The following is a 24,690-nucleotide window of genomic DNA, read 5'->3' as shown; positions in this document are numbered from 1 at the left end:
TAATAAACAATTACAATGACCACAGTTACATCTGACAGGTCTGTTTAGTCTGATATAAAACAGAAAATGCCTAAATATTTTTGAGACACCCTGCGCTGGCGGTATGGATGGGCTCACCAGCATTCCGATTATACCAAGTTACGCGTAACTTTATACAAGACGTCTTCATTCAAATAGATCGTATTTGAAAAAGCTTGACGCTGATTATGCGCAGCTATTTGAAATATGTTTATGTTGTGATCACATGGATTTCAAGTCGTGTTTTTCTCTTTAGGTTATAATGTCTGCGAAGCTTGTTAAATTGTTACCGTTCACCGAATGGCAGATCTGACTAAATGGTTTAAATAAAAGTTTTTAATTAACTCAGATTTTAGCGAAACTATCGTGCATGCATTTAATGCATGCTAGGTCGTGTAAATGTACGTTAGTAGAACCAGACTCACGGGGTGTTCAAGTCCAGGCTTGACGCAGTGCTGTATATGCACTGTAGTTATAAGTAAGCCTAGATGGACCGAATGGTCTGTTCTCGTCTTTGGGCTGTATTTTTCGATTCCCATGTATGGCGTTCTTTATCGGTGTGCGTTGAAAGACACAGAAGAGAGAAAGCATCTTATCATCCGATAGGATATAGGCTACTGAACATGCTTCTATAGTCTATTTTTGGTGTCGTTTTTCAGCGATAATGGCAATTTGTAGCCTACAGCGTGGATAAAAAAGATCTGGGAGTCATTTCAAAATACTGTTTTCTCTCACATATGCATCGACAGTAAGTTTACTGTAACAAATGTCATTACACTGTAAAGACAGAGTAGCTGTAGATAGCACTGTACGTTATGATGTTATTACATTGTTATATTAGGTGCAGGGCTCGACTGGAAAAAAGATCAAATGAAAAAGCAGTGATTTACTAATTCTACTTTATTTCGCATATCTTCATAGACAACATTAGTTTACAGCTACAAAATAGAATCAATACCGTAAAACTTCAAGGGGTGTGTAATTAACTGTAAAATTTTAATTTAACAAACTCCGTATAAAACTAAATAGGTAAAACAGATGAGGATATTTATAGCAATGCTTCATGTACCTACAGTATTGGGACCATCCTTCACCTGTCAGTTAAATTTTTTCACATGTCAGTTTCAGGTCATGTGATCACCATTGTCTGTGTGCCTGTGTGTCTATGTGAGTGAGTTTGTGTGTTAAATAACAGGATAACTGACTATTTTACACACCGAATTTGAAGATATTTGTGATTCGATAAGGAAGATTTTCGATTTTAGGTTGACGACTCCTGAGGGTGTTGTAGAGGTCTGCACTCAATGAAGTACCATTCTATGGCTTGTAGACATGATGGGCTCACCATAGATTTTGCTGAGCAAATTTCCAGAAGAGTGTTCCAGTGTCACTGTTGTCAAATGCAGTTTACTATCTAGAGCAAATGAAATGCGCTGTGACAAAAATGGTCCTATAGTTAATGTACATTAATTATATTAGTTAATATCCTAAAATGACTTGCTGTTCTATCCCAGGTTGAGTAAATGAATTACAACACTTTGAAAGCTATGTATAACTTGCCTTCCAATAAAATGTCAAATTCAATGCAAATGTCAATCTTGATGCAATATTAGTTAGTGGCTGGAGGGCTATCTGTTCGCCGATACCTTAAATATCCCAATCATTCAACCAGTATTCAATGTAATCATCGCTGGAGACTGAGCTATAACCAATTCTCCAAAATGTTTTAGTGGCCCACCAGGAATTCCGTTTTTTTTTTTTTAAACCAGGAATTCCGTTTGACAACCATGATATGGCTGCCTACGACAAAAGAGTAAAAGGGACAACTACAGCTTCATCAAGATCACTCCGCCCCCTTGTGGACATATTCGATAGTACTCAATCAATTGTAGTCATCGCTTTGTGATATCATACGCGAGGTAAAAATAATAGGCTAGGCTACCATTTCATTCTGATAATATTAACAGCAACTTTATTTAAACGATTCTTTATTTGAAGGTTATTAAAAACTATTTTATTTAAAACCAGAACCAAGAGGTTGATTTTGACGTTATTATCGGGCCGATTTAAAACAATGGCTTATTTTGCAGTGGATAGCCTACCCTGATTAAGAAAACGATACGACCTTAATTAGGCTACATTGTCACATCAACATAACGTTTGTGCAGCAGTGATAGCATTTTCTATAATTTGCCAAGAGACGTGTGCCTGGAAAAAATGACATAGGCTAGGGATTTTGTTTTGGCAATCTTGAAGTAGCCTACAGCTTAAGATTCAATGTCCAGTGGCATAGGCTAATAGGCTTTTGCCTGCACTTCATAAATAGCCTATGTTCATTTTGGCTATTTGTAGGCCTGAGGTATTGCCTACACAAAGACTGTACACGTCAATGTTTAACCGCATTAACGGCCTTTAAAGTATATTTTTATTTGTCCTTCCTGGCCCCAATAGCAGGTTGAGCTTTTGATAAAGATGTCATAACTTTATCTTTTTGTTCAAGTTAGGTCCCATGGCTGTTGGTAGAAGGCAGCTGTTGCTATGGTTACAATTTGACGCATTTTCCTCTTCTGTAGTTTATTTTCTGTACGCCTAATTTCTGGTTTAGTCTCTGGTCGCAACAACAACAAAAAATGCTATACCGACCTTTTTCACATAGGCTAGCATATTATTAGAAATTGTGTTTGTACTTAAGCTTATACATTCATGAGAATGTTTTAGCCTACAATTTGCTTAGCCTACTTTTACAAAGAGGAGTCACGCGTTTACAGCATTTTTTACAGTCTCTGGTTTACAGGGAACAGAAATAGTCATCTGGCCTGTGAAAGAGGCTTAGTGTTATGAAAATTATCATATCTCCTGCTTCCTTAATACTCACACTTCAATACAGGCTCCTACAGGCATACACCCTACGTAGCTAAGTAGCCTACGCCTACGCAAAGTCAACGCCGGGCCGACGCACTGCAAATGCATGGCCCAGTTATGCATGGCTACTCAACGTGCGTTCTTGTGCCCCTGTGGAGGTAAGAAAGCCGACTCCTCGAGGGGGCGATCCAGGACAGATGCGAAAGACAGCGGAAGAATTATTGAAAGACATTTTTTAATTGATTTGACTCTGTAGGCTACTCCACAATTTTAGATTTGTAATCAAGCAATTCACATGTGGTTTAAGTGCATTCTCAATTTTTATTTCAGGGTATTTTAAAATACATTTTGGTTTTATCATGTATAAATTACACCACATTTTATAAATAGCTCCCCCATTTCAGGGCATCATAACGTTTGGGACATGTGGCATTACTGGTGTCTCTGATTAGTCTGGTGTGTTCAATTGCTTCCTTGGTGCAGGTATTAGAGAGCTTTGATTTTGAATCAAAAGTAGACACTGAAAGCTCTCTTATACCTGCACTAAGGAAACAATTGAACACACCTGACTAATCAAAAACACAAGTGAAGCCACTTGTCCCATGTTATGATGCACTTAAATGGGAGATTATTTATTTTTAAAAAGTGCTGCAGTTTCTAAATAATGAAACCAAAATGTATTTTTAAAAATACCCTGAAATAAAAGGTGAAAATGTGGACTTAAACCATAAGTGAATTGTTTGATTACAAATCTAAAATTGTGGAGTACAGAGTCAAATCAATTTTAAAAAATCGGTCCCAAACATGGCACTCACTGTTTATAGCTTATATACAGCTATATAAAATTAAAATATGGGCCTACAATACAGCTACATCTATATACAGCTTATATAAAATTCTGAATAACAGTCTGCCTCATCGAGCTTAGCTCTTTTTCATCTTTCAATTAAAAATTAAAAATAGATTCCGTAGTCCCAAAGAATATCTGCATTGCTGCGAATGAAATACCGTAGTTCGGTGTAGCCTATTCAATGTCCAAAACTATGGTTCGCTGAAAATTAATGCAATGATTTTTGTTTCTCCAAATCCCAATAGATGTTGCTGGTAGCGCGATGAATTAATATCGTTTTTAAAAATATGCCTGTGAGAGGTCCTCCTAAACTGCGAGTGGTGCTGTGTCTGTTTTTTCATTCTTGACCGTACGTAGCGTTTTGTTTTTATCTCCATTTTAGAAAGCATTGACGCATTAGAACATGATTGGGACGATGACAGCCTGAACCAGTGGCACGGTCACTCCGAGATGGGTCATGTCTAATATTAATTCCAGGCAGGTAACGAGAATTATAGGACAACTTAATGCGTGTGCATGCATTGCGCTGTTACGGCATAACCTACATAATTCGTTTTGAAGAAAGAGCCGATGTTCCGAAATACGTTACTATAATTTATGCGTTTGACTTTTATAGAATAACCGTATGGTGAGATAGAATACAATATTGTCACTATACCTGGGCGTTTCTTTGATACAGCTTCCGCGGCTGCACCTCGAGCAGATGGGCGAAGAGAAGAGCTAGGTGGAATGCATGCAAAACCAGCGATGCACTTGACAAACGCCCCATGCATAGTAAAATTAAAGTAAATGAATTGACAGTTGTCAAATGAAAAATGTCGAGAGCCGTGTGTACATTCGTGTCCAACTTCATTATCACATACAATTAACCTTATTTTAATTTTTTAAAAACCCTCTGGCTATGGACGATCGAATGTTTATTTGGGGGATGTGCTGAACCAAACCCCCTTTGTGAATACCTTTTCATTGGTGAATTCTGTTGAAAACCTTTAAAGCGCAATTTGAAATTTGGGATTTAGGATTTCTTGAAGAGAGAAATCTAAAATACAGAAAACGGTCTGTTAATTATTATATTGGTAGGCTACGCCTGCTAATGCTTTTTGTGGAATGTTGTTTACAATATTATTTTGGGCAGGCAACAATGATTTTATTTTTACAATGATTCGAATGTTGCAAGACATGTTCCATACTAGAACACTGTGGTAACTGACGAAACCCATTATACGAATTTCTAGACCTAGTGGTTGCATTTTCGCGACACCTTGTCTTATTGTCAGCAGGATTCTCTCAAAGACTACAGCAGAGCATGTTGACAATACCTGTAGTAGTTTATCCATCAGCACGACGGCAATCAATTTCCTGTGGAGTCATGTTTGAGGAGACTGTGTCGTTATATAGCTAGGCTACCTCTGGCCACTGGTTTTCAACGTTTTTAATATTCATAGATGGCTGGGTTAAACAATGAAAAAGATTAATTTTCATTTTCATGGGGATAGCCCAGTGCCGCGACGTTTTCTTGGTTTGTTTTATTAATTTTTAAAATCTTGTTCATGGTAATATTTTTGTTGTCATTGGTTCAGATTAATCCACGTAGCCTATTAAATTTGGAATACAGTGCACCCAGGGGCCTTTGTAATTCAGTCCAACATTTCATGAATAGACAATGCTGCCATACGATAAAATAATTCAGTCGTAGAGTATATAGCCTACTTCGAAATACTTCGGGATCTCTAGGTGCAAACATACCGTGTGAATGAAAATTTTTGGCGCAATCCATTTCTAATTTTACGACACACTCGGTAAGGATAGAACTAAACGTTATGTTTGCCCGTCAATCCAGGATATATTATATTTTATTTAAACTTTAGATTTATGATTTGCAATGCGCTACACAGGAAGCAAATTTTTCGATTGAGGTTAATTTACTTGCGCAGATGTGATATTTAGAAGAATAGGCTACATTGTCATGAGGAATTAAAGGTGGCTTCAAAATTATTTTAGACAGTTTTTGTTGATCTTCTGATTATTGTATTCTGTCTTGCTTTTAAAGTTCCTTTATCTATCTATAAACACAAAACAGCTTCGCTTGATAGGCATAGCCTACAATCAAACAGTACCATACTATGTTATAGTCGTAGAGGACGAAGTTATGTTACGCATAAAACTCAGGTAGAATATTAGAATAGGCTCTATTCACAAGCGACCGAACACTTGTATGCTAAATTGTGAAGTCCCTGATTTTTAGAAAAAAATAATGATAGTTCAGTCTTGAATTAAAAAAAAAAAAAAAAAATTTAAAGCAGCTTGAATTGACATTATACTCAAATTTCTATTAACAGTTTTGCGGACCCCATTGATTTATCATCTGAAATTTAATAAAATAGGCTACGAATTAAGTTTTTCAAGGTAACATTTAAACTTTTCCATTAAATCTCAGGGGATATTTAGTCGTCCACTGGCCTGTTTTACTATCTGACCCCTATGCAGGCCTGGCCTACTCAATTTAATAAATGCAGTGTTATTTGGACTAAGGAAGCACCTGGGACTGTCTCTTCTTCTTTTGATCTTCTGCTTCAAATTTATAACAGATAACACTGGTCAATAAATTATCGTTAACGTTTTACATTGCCAGTACACATTAGGTAGGCTACATACATGAAACATATACCGTTTTACGTATATAAAATAGCAATCACTGGAGTACAAAATGTGCTGCCCATTAAGTGAATTGGCTACTGGACAAAATATGCAAAATTTTCCTTTATTTTCCTTTTGTAGCATTGTAGCTTTTTATTCTATTTATTTTATTTATTTTTCAGAAATATGGTGGACAGTTGTGGGACAATATTTTCCTGTATGTTTTTATTTTTAAAATGCTATTACAAAATAATGTTGTAATAATTTAAATTCTAAGTTACAACTCAATGTTTGCTTAATAATGTCATTATTTGTTACACAGCCATAGTCTAAATAGATAACACTTTAATGTAATGAATAACTTAAAAAACTAACATAATTTTATCGAATTTGGGACATAGCATATTATTAATGGATATTAACACAATCCATAATATTACCAGATCACACAGGCCTGTCTTTGTGCCTGGGTTGTGAATAGGCTTCTGACATTTAGAGTGTGAAAAATTGATTTATCACACACACGCGAGTGAGCGCGCACGATCGCATAGCCTACTCACACGCGCCGAAGGCATTCAGCCGTAATCAATCCGGTCATCGTTGTCTAAGAATTGAAGATTTATTTCCACCTGTCAAGATTGTCCGTCTCGTCTTCTAGTCAGTGATGCATTTTCTCTGTTGAATCAGGCCTGTTTGCTGCATTAAAAACACAAATCTGTAAGTTAAGAGCTATGTATGCTCACTGTTTAACCATGGCGTTGCTAAAGAAGTTTACTCAAATTAGAAATGTTTCTGAAATTCAGAGGTTTCATAGCCTAACAGACCAGAACAATCTCATTATATGAATTATAAATGGCTCTTACTTGAGATTGAGGAGGGTTGGTGGAGTTCTCAGCTGTTTGCACAATAAAGAGACAAGGAAATGTAAATCAGTGACGTCATGATAGCCTACAAATTGGCTGAGTCGGCAATATTTTTGCGCTCTGATATGTTTTACAAGTCTTGAACTTAAGTCTTTCAAGACTGGAAGCCTGTTATTACCAATAGGCCGACTGTTTTACATATCTCATTTTTTAAGTCATGTAGGGCTACTTCTATATCTGTTTCACTTGACGCGTGTGGTGCTTGGCCTGAACTCGCGAATGTAAAGTTCTTAGACTCCGTGTCCTTCGGCTACGCCCAATATGACCGAAAAACATAATTGTTCGTGTGTTCTACAGCAGAATTTTTATGACTTTTCATGTTGTGTACGTAGATTGGATATACAGGCCTTATCTGAAGCATTAATTTGTATCACTGTGACCTGCATGTCATGCCCCTTCACAGCCAACATTTTGCTTAGCCTAAAACATACTCCAAACCATTTTTGGGGTAGCCTATTTTTTTCAAGAAAACGGGCAGTACGCATCGTAGAATTTTGTAATGACATCATGCATACACTTTGGGTGGCCTTTCAGAATTTTGAAATGGTTAAATATTATTCGTAGGCCTACCACTTATGCTTTACAGCTACATGCTTAATATTCACCATCTCCTAAAATTTTTATTTTCTCTTTATTATTTTCTATCCTACAGTAAAAATTCGCATGACTTTTTTTGTTCGATAGTGGACTATTTGCAATATTAATGAATGGCAACCCCAGTTCCTAAAAAAAAAAGAAAAAGAAAAAAAAAATATATATGTTCAAAATTGTTTTTTTTTTTAAATAGCAAGGCATTCTGCAATTTGGATGTACTAGTAAGAATATTTACTTATATGCTGTAGGCTTATAACATTCACAAAACATAAAGAGTTCATTTAAAAATCCATATTAATTAACTGAGAGCTGTGCTGTCCATGTTATTACAAAGTAATTACAGTATTTGTTATCTGTCGGAGTGGCACTGATTGGGAGGGGTCAGTGCTTGGTAGCAGGGGCTGGCATCCAGTGGCTTTCTCCCTTGCCACACATGCTGCCTTGCACCTATGCTGCCGTTTGCCCCCTGGAGAACTAGGGCCTGTTTCATTGCAGTCAAACACACAAAGATGAAGGCTACATTGTTAAAAAAAAAGTGCATTGAAATACCATTTCCATGACCTCAAAAGCTTCTGAAACACTAAATGCAGATTTTTTGTGCAATGACAAATATGTTTCACAATACATTTTGAACATTGAGATACTGAATGATACACTGATTTTGTTGTGTGGAGCCAAACTGCTAAAAGAAACTAGCTGCTAAAAGAAACGTGTATGATATGGCCCAGCAAATATTACTATGAAACAACCAACCTGTTTTAAAATTTAAGTGGTTGATGCCTTTTCTCAAAGAAGAGATGCTATATTCTTTTTTGCATGTGCATGTTATTTGGCATTGGTAAAATTAACTCTAAAAATGACATTGTTTTGCAATGCTTATTAGTTAGTTATGTATTCACACACTTTCACATAACTGATGTAGACATACCTGTTTCGCTATTTTCTCATGAAAATTTGATTAAATGAATTATGTTTTCTAACTTTCTTACAGATGATTGCTCATTGAAACTGATACAGAGGGGGTCCAGACCATAACATTTCAGTGGTGTGGACACATCTCAGGGGAATTAGATGGCAGTTTGCTAAAATGTTGTTTGAATGCCTGGATGAACAGAAAACCCATTATTTGGTATTAGTTATTTTAATAACATTGCATCCTGTGCAATATCCTGTTTATATAAGTGTCCCATGAAGCTAAAGAAAAATGCTAATCCGGATACATTTTATCTATCTTCTCTCTGTCAGGGCCCAATTTGACTGATGTTTCAAACCCCCAATCTTATATTTCAAACAGTTGAGAAGGTATTTTGAAACAGTGTTTCCAACCTCCTTGAAATGGTGACAGCCTAGTTGCCACCACTTTAGGAATATCACTTTAACACCATACATACACACATACTCAAAGAATATGGGTGTGCATAGAAACAAAAAGGTGGTGACTGAGTTAAAAATGCTTTAAAGATATAATTAAAGTGTTTGTTTCTCGCATATTGTGCGGTAAAACAATGCATTCTGTTAACACTACATATTCTGAGCTTTTGGGAGGTTTATGGTGGCAAGCTGATGTTCCTGGAAAATGTCACCAAGGACACCGTGCATTAGGTTGGTCACCGTGGTTATAGTCACATGCTCTTTCCCTCCAGCCAGCTTCCTGACTCCACAGACCCAGAAGCGACGGACACAAGGAGTCCAGGAGAGATGGACAGTGAGATGAGCGTGACCACCACAACTTCCACCGCCACCACTGCCCTGGCTGCCACCACCACAACCAGCACCTCCACCTCGACCCCCACACGCACCCAGGCGCCCCCTACCTCTCTCTACAGCACCCCCTCTGACAGACAGGCTGTCCAGGTAACTGCAAGCGACCAGTGCACAGAACCATCAGCTCTGCTGACCAGCCATTCCACAGACTGGCAAAACCAAAGGCTATTAGAGGGTCATGAGTTTTTCCTGACCTCTAGTTCTGTCCTCCAACATGGAGAGGCCGATAAAGGACTTTCTGAATTTATCTGTTAAGAAATAAACACGACAGTTTGTTACTCATTTCAGGTAATAATTCAGTTAAAACAGAGATGTTCAGTCTTACCTGAGAATGGCTGGTGTGTGGTTAGGTGTTTGTTCTGGACCAGGTCTGTCTTGCCTGATTGAACTAATGAACTATTTTTAGTACTGTTTGAGAGGAAACACCTGCACCCACCGTGACCTTTTTCGGATAATACTGGACACCCCTGATTTAGAGATTTTAACCATTGCGCCAACAAGCTCATTAGCTTAATTGTATAATTTCTGCTGATTACTGCAGTTAGAATGCTTGAAGTGATGCATATGGATAAAGACTGAAACACAGGGCATTTTCAAGAGTGCTATAATGCTGAGCGAACATTTCAAAGCAGAAGTGGCACTGAACCGAACGCGTGGGTATCGCGTGGCCTTTATTCTGTGCCCAGTTGCCTACTTTAATGAGTACCGTGCCGTACGCAAGCACCAGCCTCGTGTTACAGCCAGCATTCCCTCCCGCCTGGCACGTCCGTTAAACCTCTGTGAGGAGCACTGAGAAATGTTCCCACCGTTCAGAATGAACTTCCTTTTCAAGACGGACTGTTAAAAACGTAACGGAACGTTCTGGCCTTGGAACCCAGACCGTGCCGCCGCTGACTGCGGCTGGATTTTCCGCGGATGCCGGACGGGGGCACGACGCGCGGTTGGCGCTAGCGTGGACCGAATCCAGGCCCCTGCCTCTGCTATATTGTAGGCCCAGTACCAGGGTGCTCACATCATTTCTTCCCGAGTTACGCAGAAAAAAAAAATCAATTCATGTTAGCATTGATACTGCCTTCCTTATTAAAAAGATTTACCAAGACATTTGTATGCAAACAAGTTATGTTTGCAGGCAGTTGAATTTCAAAATTGTAGCTGAGGTACAAAGCATGCATACTCTACGTAAAGCCGGGGGTGCCCATGTCCAGTACAGTATTGCAGGCTACAGCTGGCTACTTAACCATCTTGGTTTGAGTTATTGCTGTGATACTGCAGTAGCCCGGGAGCATGCTTCTTTTAGCTCGTAGCGGACACTACTCAGGAGTACAGGTAAATTCCCATGCTGCCTTTCTTCCGACCCTTACTTTTCCCGGTTGCCTGTGCTTGCGGACGCCGGTGGGGGCGCTGGCATTGGCTGTGCCGTAGCAGACGTGTCCCTGTCACCCCCCCCCCCCCCCAGGTGATCCAGCAGGCCATCCAGCGGCCGCAGAACATGGCGGCGCAGTACCTGCAGCAGATGTACGCAGCGCAGCGGCAGCACCTCCTGCTCCAGACTGCAGCCCTGCAGCAGCAGCAGAGCCTGGCCAGCGTGCAGCAGGTGGGGGAGAGCATTCCTGTATATGAGCTTATACACACACACACCATGCACTCACATCCACACTCACATCCACACACACAAACCTGTACACGAGCTTATACACACCCACTCACACACACACACACCTGTACACAAGCTTATACACACACACTCACACACACCTGTATAAGGGCTTATTCACAAACACACACACCTGTATACAAGCTTATTCACACACACACAAACACACACACACACACACACCTGTATACAAGCTTATTCACACTCACACACACCTGTATACAAGCTTATGCACACACACACACCTGTATATGAGCTTATTCTCACAGACACACACACCTGCATATGAGCTTATTCACACACACACACACACACACACACAATACAGTCACATGCATGCACACAGTCACACACACAAACACACACACCTAAACACAGTCACGCGCACAAACACACACACGTGGACACACACACACAGTCACACGCGCACACACCCGGACATGTGCGTGCAACATACACAGGCACTTGCAAATGCTCTCTGCACATATTGCTGCTTCCTGTGGTTCTGCTGCAGCCTCTGTATCTCTCTCCATCTCCTCCTTTTTATTTCTGTTAGAGCTCCTCCAGCTAGCCTTGTGGCCAACAGCGTTGGTGTGAATGACACGCACCTATTTAAGGTGGTGCCTCCTTTCGTTCACCATTAACTTAAACCTCACCATAATTATTTGTATAACTTTGGCACGCCCTAAACCTGCCCCCAGTCAGAAACCCTCTATAGAACCCCCCCACATACACATTTTCCACCCCCTTTACTGAGCCTCTGTCTTGTATGTTGCTCCAGTTTGAACTTTCAGTAGCGAAGGCTTGCGGCAGAGCCAGAGAAAGGTGCCTAATGTCAGTGCTGTTAAAGGGGAGTGATCAAAGCCCCAGGCTGAAGCGACGGTGTGCTCAGTGAGTCACCGCCTGCCTCTGTGGGTTTCAGGGACATCAAAGCGTGCTGCACACCAGCCCTGTCGCGTCCCCTGTCACCGCTGTGTGTGTGTGTGTGTGTGTGTGTGCGTGTGTGTGTGTGTGTGTGCGCACGCGTGCCTGGGTGTGGACGCGAGCGTGTGCGGTGTCTTAACTGTTCTGTTCATATCTCAGACGTCGCGCTGCGTGTGTGTGTGTGTGTGTGTGTGTGTGCGTGTGTGTGTGTGTGTGTGCGCACGCGTGCCTGGGTGTGGACGTGAGCGTGTGCGGTGTCTTAACTGTTCTGTTCATATCTCAGACGTCGCGCTGCGTGTTTGTGTGGCTGGGTGTGGACGCGAGCGTGCGAGCACGCCTGGAGCCGCTCTGCTCTGAAAAGCGCCTCTCGATCCCTCAGACGGCGCTATCGGGAAGCAGGCAGTCGCCCTCTACCTCCCCCTCGCCCAACGGGAACGTCCCCCAGTCTCCTAGCGCTTCACAGGCCTCGGTAGGTATCTGTGCCGGGGGTGCCTCCCTCCCTCTCTCTTTCTCTCTCTCTCTCACACTCTTTTTAGCTCTCTCTCTCTCTCAAGCCTGGCAGCTCGGTGACCTTGCTCTGTGCATTAGCAGAGCACTGGGGCCTGGCAGACAGGGCCCTGCCCTGTGCCCCCTCTGAGGCCCATGTAGGATGTGATGGTGAGCTTGGGCAACATTTATCACAAGGTCCGTTTTTTAAACATAGCAACAGTGTTAGCTTGAGGCTTGTAGCGAGATTGTGAAATTATTCAGGGCTGGGTTGTGGGGGCTTATTCATGAGAAGGGATCGCACCGAAGTCTACTTTGATTCCTTCTTGCTTGTCGCAGTACTGCTTGTGATTAGACTAATTGACTAAAAAAAGAAAACAGGAAGAGGCATTCTTGCGAAAGACATGTAGAATTATCAAGCTAATCATGAACATTTGACTTTTGGAAGACAATGCTATAGGAGAGCAAACACATTGCATTTCTTTTCAGCCTATATGCTTTAATGAAAAATGTATTATTCAGAAATATGGTAATTCCTGTTTGTCATCTGTGTGAAAATGATTTTATGGACAATCAAGTTAAAAATAACTGCCATTTTTTGTACTATATGAAATGTAGGTTACATGCCATTGTGTGTGTGCAAAACTGTATGGATAAACATTAAAATACCAAGCTGACATATTATACTCCAAAATAATAACAACAACAACAATAATAATATTATTATTATTATTATTATAATAATAATAATAATAATAATAATAATAATAATAATAATAATAATACTGTTGTACAGTCACCATGTGCCCTGTAGAATGGTCAGAAATGTAACTTTCAGGGAAGTCTGTGAGTGACTGCTTTTCCCACTCCCTAAAGCTGGGTCTTTTCTTGTGCCCTGTGGTTCTCCTACCTCGCTTTTCTCTTGCCTCCTACACCCCCTTCCTCTGCCTGCGGTGCACTCGTCTTCTGTCTGCTTTCACACATTTCTCTTCTTTGGGTATATTCCCTCTCTGCCTTTACCCCGAAATCTCTTCACCTGCCCACCTCCGCCCTCCCTCTCCCCCCCTTTGCCGCCCTAGATCACACTGCCCAGCTCCCCAGTGACAGCTCAGCTGATCAGCCGGTCCCAGAACCCCAGCTCCACGGCCACGGGGGGCGCCATATCCCAGCAGGCCATGCTTCTGGGGAATGGCTCCTCCACCTGCAGCCAGGCCCAGATGTACCTGCGCACCCAGATGGTAAGGAGGGGCCCGGCACTAGAGGCCACTCCCAGGGCGTAGGACCAGTCTGACCTCTGACTCTTGATCCCTGACCCTTTGGCTCTCCTCTATCTGTTGTGTTCCCAAGGCTTGAATCGATTTGCATGAGAAATGCAGCCCCATAGATAGTTCTGTGAAGACGTTCACCGAGATACGCCTCGATGTTAAATTGCCTGAGTAATACTCCGAGCTTCGAAGTGCAATAATGACTGGAGGAAAACTTCCTCCACAAAATCAGTGAATTTTACTCAGCAGTCAGGATCTTCTGTTTTTATGCTGGTCACATAATCTTATGTTGCCTGAAAGCTCTTTGTTCTTCAGCTTGCTTTGCAACGTGGGCTCTGGTGGCATAAGGTGACTCATTCAAAAGCATTTATCCCTTCAAGATAAAATGTTTAACTTTACAACAACGGGCTTTACTAAATCGGACTCTGTATTAATGCCAAATAAAAGTGTATTAACAGTAGATGTCTTCTTCTGCCATATTAGGTGAGCTGTATTAGTCGCTCCCAAATCACAAATCATGAATTAAAGTATGTTTTAAGTCAGTAATTTGTTTTCCAAAGTAGTAGCCAGATAAGTTTTGGGTAAGGGCTATTTTAATATATATGAATATGCTATGGAACTACAATAGAAAAAGAATGTGAGGGCTAACATAGGCCTACTTGGGAGGGAGCAGGGAATTAAATGTGAGAGAAATTGAGAGGCAGAAGAGACACAATGAGCTGAAACATCGACTGAACTGTTGGCTGAGGCTTGCATCTTGCATAATTTCGTGACAAAATGTAAACGGCCCTATAAAAAGCAATATGAATAATGAAATTGCAGTTTCAGAATTTGTGCGGTCAAATGATGTCTTACCCATGACTGAAGCAAAATAAGAAATGTAGCCTCCTGGAAAACCCACTGAAGAATTGCCAGAGACACAAAACAAACAAATAAGTTTAGACGCCAAAAGCCGCGTGCTGTGATTTCTGCGTGCCGCGTACGACAGGGGCTACGTGTGCAGAGTCCGAGGGGCAAAAGAGCAACCATTTTGAAAGTGCGCAAATTAAAATATGCCACTGTTTGTTTGCACGTTCAAACGCTCTTTAAAATTTGAATAAAGCACTTTTTTGACAATTGAATTACGTCTGAATTGTGAAGTTCGTGCTGACGGCCCTGCTGCCCAGTAGTAAATCCTGATATCTGACTCGCCACCCGTCCAGCTTCACACTGCCTTTCTTCCTCTATAAAAACACGCTTATGCGCTATGCGTCAACATAGGGAGAGTAGACAAAGCACACATGCCCCACGTCAGAGCATCTTTCCCCGAAGCTAGCTAACATTCTATGAATTTTCTTTGTGTGAAAACTATACGTGCTTTGTGCATAGAAACACAAGAGAAGGATGTTGCTTTTTAAACCACTAACATCCTTCAGCTCCTATTTTGTCTTTATTTCTCTCCTTTTGTCTCTCTCTCTCTGTCTGACCCTCACTCTTCTTTATCTCCCTTCTTCCAAATTCTCTCCTTGCTTGCTTTTAATTTACTTTTTCTTTTGTTGTCTTTCACCCTCCTCCTCTCCCTCATTCGCTTGGTTTGTTCACTGGACCTGATCTCCCTCTCGATCTCCCGCTCCCTTTCTATTTCTCTTACCCACACTCTCCTTCCTCTCTTTGGCTCTCTTCCTTCATTATGCTCTCCTGCTCTCATTCTCTTCCTCTTCTTATCACTCTGTCCATGTATTCCTCCCATTCTTTCTTTTCTTTCATTCCATCCCTTCCCTGCTCTCTTATTTTCTTCCTCCCATGTTTTTCCTCTCCCTCCTTCACCCTTCCACCCTTCACCCTTTCCTCCTTTTTTCCCTGTTTTCCTTCTTTTTTCTCTCTCCCACCTCTCTTCCTTCCTTCTTTCTCCTTCCTCCTCCCTTCCTCCTCTCTCCGTCCCTCTGGTGTCTCAGCTGATTCTGACTCCGGCTGCCACGGTGGGGGCGGTGCAGTCTGAGCTGCCCGTCATTTCCTCTGCCTCCTCTCAGGCCGCCTCCACCCAGGTGAGCCCCGCCCACAAGCCCGCGAGCCTAACCCAAAAACAACGCACCAGGGAGACTTCTCTTAAATCCGTTTCCACTGCTCTGCATTATAATTATTACTGTTCCTTTAAAACCAGAAAGGGTGATGTTGGGAGGTTAACTGAGTGACCCGTCCCCTGCCAGGTCCAGAGCCTGGCCGTTCGGGCGAACCCATCCAGCGCCTCGCCGGGGGCACAGAGCGTCCCGCTGAAGGCCTCCTCGCAGGGGCTGGCGCTGGTGCCCTCCATCCCCAAGATGTCCATATGCCCCCTGAGGCCCGGCCCGCAGGCCGAGTCCCCCGAAGGGCCCCCCGTGAGCGAGCCCCGCCCCAGTGAGGTCACTCGCCTCCCCTCCACCCACCAGCTTATTGTGCCAAGTACGTCACCCCACGTCAAAACCTGCGGGCGCTGGCTACCGAGTCTGACCATGTGAATGTGCTTGAGTGCCATGAATTGCTTTATCTTCTGTTGGATTCTGTGACACAGACATTTAGCTATGCATATACGCTTCAGCAAAATCCAAACATTAGTAAATGCAGTGACATCAACGTTCTGTTGTCAAAAGTACATAATATCGTTGATAAGCTGCTTACAGTGTGAATAGTGTAAACTTTTTACTGAGACCATTCTTACATTTTACATTTACAGATGAAGTTAAAGTTCCTAAAAACTTTGAATGTCCTTGAAGAGTCATAATTGAATTTTGGATGAGAAGTACTACAGGAGCCCTGCATGGTCTTTACATTAGAAAATCACCTGTGTCTCCATTTGTTTAGCTACATGGTCATATTTATCTTATTTTCCTTTCAGCATCGTATTCATCCATTCAGCCACAGGCCCTAGTGAAACATCAGCTGCACTGCACTACCAGCCACAAGGGGGCGCACCACCAACTTATCATCCAGCAGCCTGCCGGTGCCCTCAGGCAGGTCCAACCAATTGCTCTCCGGGTATCTGCACAAGAGACTCCACCCCCCTCCCAGCACTGTGTCTCCATTCAAACCCTGACCACACCCACCCCAGCCACGGTCCAATCGCAGCACTGTGCTGCTGTATCTGCAGCAACCCTCCCCAGTGAGACATCGCAGGCAGCTATGCAGCAGCAGCCACAGCAGACGGTGGTTGTGTCCCCGGCCCCTCCTCAGTCACCCACCTGCCAATCCCCAGCCATTGTCATCCAGCCCCAAGCTGCTCTTGTCCAATCACAGCCTCCGTCTGTGAGACTTGGCCCCTCCCAGCTGCCTTCACATGTCGAGTCCCTCCCTCTGTCTGTGGCGATCACGTCAACTGCCACCGCGGCTTCTTCCCAGGCCTCCCAGCACGCCGTCTCCCTTCCCCAGACCACACCCCCGAATCCCGTGGCCCCACCCACCTCGGTGCAGGCGCTGTCCCTGCAGGCTCTGGCCGTGCCGGCTGGGCAGATGCTGCTGTCTGAAGAGGAGCTCCCCGTGGCCGAAGCGCTGGTCCAGATGCCATTCCAGAACCTTCCACCTCCACAGACCATTGCCGTGGACCTGAAGGTGCAGCCGGCCGCCCCCACAGAGTCCTCTGCGGTGAGTGTGCACTGTACTAGTGATCAAGGGTTTGGGTGAGCTCCACCTGCCTACCTGCCTTCTATTCTTCTTCTTCTTATTATTATTATTACACACACACATGTATACACACAGTGCTTTGTGTAACATACATGATAGGAGTTGATATGTGGGGTAGCAGGGGCAGAGGCTATATGAGGCGGAGGGGATGTGCACAGAGGAAACGAGAGAAGATGGACCCCTGCACCTGCGCAGGAGCATGACCCCAACTCCCCCAACTCTGTCGCCATCTACCAGATCGGAGGGGAACAGCGAAGACACAGCCACCCACAAGGACAATTGCACAGGTACCCTGAAGTAAAGGGGCTTTCTCCCTGTGGACCTGGACACAGAGTGTAACACACCCGCCACTACCAGCACTGCAACACAGTGTGTTCCAGTAGGAAGCTTGATTCAGTTTATGCCTTGAATCACTGTATGAATCAATGACCATCTTAAAGTGCCTGTAACTGAACCCTGTGTTCACCACCAATGCACACTGCATACATTTACATTGTATGTCTTCTATGGTCTATTTCATGAACTGTGAAAGTGAAAGTCACTGATATGTATGCGGCAGTACCGGACCGTGGGGGGAACTCGGGCATCCTAGATGCCGCCTGGTGACTCTGGTCCTCTGCTCTGGCCTCCAGATGTTTCTGGTTTTCCCTGCGGTACATCAACGGGCAGCACCTCTGTGATACGGTCCCCCGGGGAGCCCCCCTATGCCAACTCCTCCCCCCCTCCCCTACTGCCTGCCGTGGTAAGAAGCGCCAGCCAGCACCCCCCAGCAAGCCTCCCGGGGGGTCCTGAGAGCCAGCCCCTACAGGCGATCGTTAAACCCCACATCCTCACACACCTCATTGAGGGCTTCGTCATCCAAGAGGGGCTGGAGCCGTTCCCGGTATGTCCACAAGAGGGAGCTGATGTTGCTCTGGGGTTTTAGCAAAGCCCAAGGGGTAGAAAAAAAGGTTCACCACAGTAATTGACAAAGGGCACAAACGAATGTGCGAAAGAAATCACAATCTTGCAGAATGATTGTGCACGTGCTCACTCTCTGCCCTCCACATCTTTAAAAAGCAGTGTTTCATTGTGGGAAATGCCAGAGAGCTCAGGGCCTAAGATGGAAGTTGCCATCTTGTCATTGCCCATCTTTGTGTGGCATCGTCCCCTTGAGCAGTGAAACGGAGGGCATTCCTAAAAAGCTCCTGGGTGACGTGCCGGGTCATGTGACCGAGTGATGTGTGCCCCAGGTGAGCCGCTCCTCCCTGATGGTCGACCAGCAGGCCACGCTGCCCGAGGCCCAGGAGACCAAGTCCAACGGCGGGCAGCAGCCTCTCTGCGACGAGCCCATGGACCCGGAGCCCCCCGAGAACTCCACCGACTCGGACATGGACGACGCACCCACCGCCGAGGGTCGGTATTCCGCTAAGTGTGACCCTGCTGCACCCCCCCGCCGCCGTGTCATATTACCGTACCTGAATGGCTTGTCCTGTCTCGGCTTTTGGCAGATGGTACGGAGGAGGGGTCGATGGACGTACTGGAGTGCGAGTTCTGCGGGAAGAGAGGGTACGCTCACACATTCCTCAGATCCAAGCGCTTCTGCTCCATGATCTGTGTCAGACGGTGAGGGGCACCCCCATTTTTGCTATTTAAACCCTATAACAGCTTGACTAAAAACAAAAAGCCATTTTGGGATAGAGAACAATGAATATCTTTCCTAATGCAACGTCTTACAAAGCTAACCTATAAGACTCTTTGAAATATCACACGGAATATTGTTGAGAATTGGCCAGTTTTGATGTAACTGGATGATGTAACCATTCTTATTTTTTCTGCAAGCTCTGATAGTGATTCCCCTGCATGTTCTCTCACATGGACAGGGAGTAAGTCTTCTGCTTAGCTCTTTTCCCCCCACTGTTAAGGAATGTATCGCTTTGCACCTGGAACCCATTTTGCCCAAAATCACATTCTCTCATAAGGAACCGAAAGACCAAAACATATAATCATTCACAGATTTCCCTCTATGACCCTCTGCACACACATCAAAGAAGGGGGAAGATATTGGCGACCAGATGTAGACTTTGGGGCAAATGCCCATCTAATTGCGCTTGCTTAGGAAAGCGGGGATGCCCAGAGATCACACAGTCCTTCTTCTAGCTTTAATCGACAGCAATGCCCAGAATTCTGAAAAGTGATTTAAGTAAACATTTTCATCTGAAGAACCTGAATCTTGCTGGATTACGCTGTATTTCATCACAAGAATATGTTCACGGGCACTGGGTAGTGTGTCTTTTTAAAGTATGGCTCTTCAGTGTGCTGATGTACCCCATGATCTAGTATCGCGTCCTGACCTGTGGTGGATAGTCGTGTAGGATGGTGTCAAATCGGCCACGTTGTCCCAAAGGAGAGAGGGTTTCAGTGGGCAGGGTTGTCCCATGAGGCAAGAGCAACTCCTCCGGACAGCTGGCCGGTTGCAAATATGCCTGTGACTTGCTGCACATGAAATGCCCTTCTCTGAAAGGCGCTTGTGCAGCTGGACTTCAGAGAAGCAGAGGTTGACAGAACAGGCTTGGGTGTATGTCTTTTTGTATGGTAAGGCCGCAGGCAAAACCTGCATAAGATGTAAGTGCTACATGTACTTCACTGGCATGCATGGTGTGGAAAATACCTGACCTGTCTCTGTCTCCTTTCTTCCCTCTGTTGCTCTGTCTCTGTTCCTCTCCTTCCTGCCCTATGTTGCTCCCTCTCTCTCGCTCTCCCTCGCAGGTTCAACGTCAGCTGCACCAAACGCATCAGCCTGCTGAAGGCCGACAAATCGGGGCGCTGGGCCCGCAGGACGGACGGGAGGCGGGGCCGCCCACCGAGTCGGCCAGATGGAGGCAACAGAGAGCACTTCCTCAGACAGGTCAGTGACTTATGAGGACTGACTTACTCAGACAGCTCAGTTACTTATGAGGACCCACTTCCTAAGACAGGTCAGTGACTTATGAGGACCCACTTCCTAAGACAGGTCAATGACTTATGAGGACTCACTTCCTAAGACAGGTCACTGACTTATGAGGACCCACTTCCTAAGACAGGTCAGTGACTTATGAGGACTCACTTCATAAGACAGGTCAGTGACTTATGAGGACTCATTAACTCACCCTGTGGGACTTTCTGTTCTGTTCATTCACCAAAATCCAACTGTGCTGAAACTCTAGAAGCCTCGCCTGCATGAATTACAAAAGGACATTTAATGAGCACATTAAATATGCGGCTAATTAACAAACTGAGCCAATTAAGCCATGAGGCCTTTACAGCTGTGTCTCATAGTGGTGTTTCGGGCTAAAGGTGGCGGCTCCATACAACAATGCAGTGGACGGCCAGCCGGCACGTGACGAGGAGGAGGAGGAGCCTCCCGTTCCCATGACAACAAGGCTGCGGCGCCAGACAGAGCTGGAGCGTGAGCGGGAGAGGGAGCGGGGCCTGGTGAGGACGAGGGAGCCCTTGGGTGGCGTCCCCAGCAGCCCGTCCACCACCCCGCCCAACCCCACGCTCTGGACCGTTCAAGAGGTCTGGTCCTTCATTTACAGCTTGCCAGGTACCGTCTGCTTTCTGTCACATGAGAGACATTAAAAACTGTGTTAAAAAACCCGCCTGCTTCTCCCCCCATTCATAAGGTACTACAGGAAGTGCATTACACTATGAAAATAGCCATATCATATTATGGCCTAAGTGTGTCTTACATTACAACTGACAGACATTGCTGTGTGTATCTGCAGACAGTAATACAGCAATGTATGTCAGCTATGAAGTCATTATTTGATTTACTGCCAAAACTTAGTTGAGGATTGTTATTACATGATGGATTTGGCTGACATGTTATATTATGGCTTAAGGTGATATCTTACATAATGGCTTTAGCTGACATTTTATATTTTGGCTTAGGCTGATGTCTTAGATGTTGTGGCATTAGCTGATGTCTTACATTGTACAGAGGTGCATTTTTTAATTTAATTATTTTGAACTGAGGTCTGGATGTAAGCCCACCAGCTCGATGTGACACAGGGCTCCTCTGTACTGCAGTGCAGGGTTTGGGAGTGTTTTTGATCAGGCAGACTGATGAGAGCCAGTCCCCCGTGTCACCCAGCCTGTCGCCCGTCCTCCCGCCCCACAGGCTGCCAGGACATCGCTGAGGAGTTCCGCTCACAGGAGATCGACGGGCAGGCCCTGCTGCTGCTGACCGAAGAGCACCTGATGAACGCCATGAACATCCGCCTGGGGCCCGCGCTCAAGATCTGTGCCCGCATCAACTCCCTGAAGGACACCTAGAGAGAGAGAGACAGAGAGAGGGGGGGGGGTGTGGAGAGAGAATGAGAGGCAGAGAGAGAGAGAGAGAGAGAGGAAAGGCAGAGAGAGAGAATAAGCTGGAAGAGACAGTAACAGAATATGTGTATGTGTGTGAGAAAGAGAGAATGAGAGAGAGAGAGGGAGAGGGGGGAGAGAATGAGAGGCAGAGAGAGAGAGATTAAACTGGAAAAGACAGAGTAACAGAATGTGTGTGTGTGTGTGTGTGAGAGAGAGAGAGAGAGAGAGAGAGAAAGAGATATTAAGCTGGAGGAAGAGACAGAGTAAAAGAGTATGTGTGAGAATATGAGTATGGGCGATACAGGGAGTGGCAGAGGCAGAAAGATGCCAAAGTAGCTGCCCTAAATGTTCCAAGACCTGTGGACACAAGACTAATGTGCAGCTGATTCAAAGCCTGAAGTGTGTTCCTTTGTGCTTACAAGCCCTTCACCCCCAAAGCACCCCATACGGTCCTACAGAGGGCTTTCCCATAATGCACAGCAGCTCAAGTACACAAGTAAGCTCAGATCACATGACATAGCAAGAAGCTATTTTCGCTCTGAGGAAAATTAAATTCACGGCGTTTGCTCTTGGTCCAGCTAAGGAGGGTCTGTTCACTGTGTAAATCGTGGAAGGAAGTAGTTCCAGAGATAGATTTTAACAGATTTTTTCGGCGATGCAGGGAAAGAACTTTCAGTAGAAAGCACAGGTAGCCATCTTGGTTTTGTGCAGTGTTTTTGCTACTCCCACGGAACAGTGCTGGGGAAAACTTTTTAAATGCTGTTCAGAAGAGCACCCTTTGAGCTTTTCATATTGTCACATGTTCAAGATCTCAGCCTTTCTTCTTTGTGAATTACAGTTGCCTGTAGCATTCAAGGTAGACATTGTAGCAGTGGCAGCAGAAAATGTAGATAACCACTTAATACAGTTGACCACATGTGAGATTAGTCATTCATCTGAGTCATTTACTACCACCATCAAATATGTGCTAAAGGTAAACCTATTCTGAATGATTTCTCCGATACATACAGGCCCACCACCCGATAGAAGCAGGCTCACATTGATCTAAATTTTTACTTCTTTATACTAAATGTAACAGGTTATTGTGCACTTTCTTCAGAGCAGGTTTGCTCTTAGATTTTAAGAAAACAAACTGGCTGTGATCAATCACAGAGTTTGTGCTTTACTTTATCACTGAAACCCATGAAGGACTGCATTTGAAAAAAATGTCAAGTTACTATTGTTTTACAAATATTCTGTATTCCCTGGAAAATAGATAAATATCCTTGTGCACATTAGAGAAATATTTAATATCTAGGTAGCATGTTCTCATTAAAACACATACAGTATTCTATTTGTAATGAATAAATACACATATACAGTCTATGATAAATTACAGCCTATGGTCCCGGTTGACTTCTGAGTCATGAATGAGTATTGCTTGCTCGGAGGGAGAGATGGTTTACTGTTCTTTTTGTGCTGAACCAGAAATACCCTGTAAAGATACATTTATGTGTACTCTCTGTGTCTCTTTTGAAGATACTATTTTTCTATAAATATGTATAAACAAATGAAGTGCTGCAGTGTGTCATTGTGTACCTGTGTGAATTAAGCATTTAAAAACAGTTTTGTAAATACCCTAAATATTAAAATATTAAGTGGGAAAATTAAGAAACATTGTCATACAAAGGTGGAATATTGTACTAGTCATATATATTACTAAATACAGTGTAGTGTAATACATATGTAAAACATGCACACATGACATTTAAAATATATATGTATTTACAATCTTAAATATCGACATCAGGAAATTGCAATTTTTTTTATTTAAATGGTTTAAATTTATATGAAAAAAATGCAAAGATGAAACACAGAATGTTCTCTCTGCATTTAATTGTATAAGGAAATCAAATGAATTGAGTGAGAAATCATGTGATATAAGGTACTGAAACCTGAAAGTGAACAGATTAGAAATTTATCCCAAGATGAAGCGTAGCTGTATCCACTGAGCACTTGCTGGATAGATGGGTGCAACAAAGGAAATTAGAAGGAGAAAATTTTTTAGATCAGAAAACCTGCTTATGAAAGTAGCCAGGAAAGACAAAGTAGTTCTGAGATAATTGTAAATCATCAAAACAAACTCACTGCCACTGGCAGCTGTAAAATGGAAGCAGGACTTGCTTACTGGCCCTGACCACTGGCACAAGCTCTACAATATCAGGTCTGTATGGTTTAACTCTAACCACACTGTATTTTCTGCTTAACTCTATCCTTATGCTGTTTATCAGATCTCGGTAAAGTACGATTTGTTCTGGAAATAACAAATGCAAATGCACTACTTGACGATAAAAACAATACTTGGTTAGAAAGGAAAATAATGAAATCAAGCTCATGTAAATGTATGACACAAAGACAATATTTTTCCTGGACCCTAGATCTCCACAAGCCAGTTCCCCACTTGGAGCAAGATGCATAATATACAAGAGAGAAAATGGTTTTATTGATTTTTTAGGGCAGTAAAGTCCTAAGGCATAGATACATCCATATTTTTACATTTAAAATTTATAACCACAGAGAACTAGCATTAACTCATTTTTAATTAAATGTAACAGTATTTTTCGGGGTTGCTGTGTGACTTGTGGTATATTATCAATTAATATTTACCAGACAGAGTTTTGAATTTATCCGTTTTTATTTTGGGCACTTTCTATTAATTATTAGAACTATCATTTCTGTAGACCTATACGGCTTTTTATGAAGCAGCGG

The 24,690-nt window shown here is 43.3% G+C and overlaps 1 protein-coding gene across 7 annotated transcripts; it reads left to right on the top strand.

Moving 5' to 3' along the window:
• The first annotated feature begins 4,080 nt into the window (after positions 1-4,080).
• On the top strand, positions 4,081-23,492 carry phc3 (polyhomeotic homolog 3 (Drosophila)). Of its 7 annotated transcripts, none has more exons than XM_064338754.1 (16): positions 4,107-4,211; positions 4,410-4,515; positions 9,528-9,738; positions 11,105-11,242; positions 12,606-12,695; positions 13,792-13,950; positions 15,912-16,001; positions 16,164-16,395; positions 16,829-17,571; positions 17,732-17,897; positions 18,243-18,493; positions 18,843-19,005; positions 19,101-19,215; positions 20,359-20,497; positions 20,926-21,175; positions 21,752-23,492. In XM_064338754.1, the coding sequence occupies exons 2-16, from the start codon at positions 4,460-4,462 to the stop codon at positions 21,904-21,906; spliced, it is 2,958 nt and encodes a 985-aa protein (XP_064194824.1). In that variant the 5' UTR covers positions 4,107-4,211; positions 4,410-4,459; the 3' UTR covers positions 21,907-23,492. The 7 variants fall into 7 exon arrangements, with proteins under 7 accessions (XP_064194825.1, XP_064194827.1, XP_064194824.1 ...); XM_064338759.1 differs by having other exon boundaries at positions 17,729-17,897; positions 18,243-18,352; XM_064338753.1 differs by having other exon boundaries at positions 17,729-17,897.
• Positions 23,493-24,690: the final 1,198 nt, after the last annotated feature.

The sequence above is a fragment of the Anguilla rostrata genome, chromosome 6 (genome assembly GCF_018555375.3).
Source record: "Anguilla rostrata isolate EN2019 chromosome 6, ASM1855537v3, whole genome shotgun sequence".
Lineage (NCBI taxonomy): Eukaryota > Metazoa > Chordata > Actinopteri > Anguilliformes > Anguillidae > Anguilla > Anguilla rostrata.
Note: the sequence above shows the minus strand (reverse complement) of the source record. Positions and strands in the feature narration are given on the sequence as shown.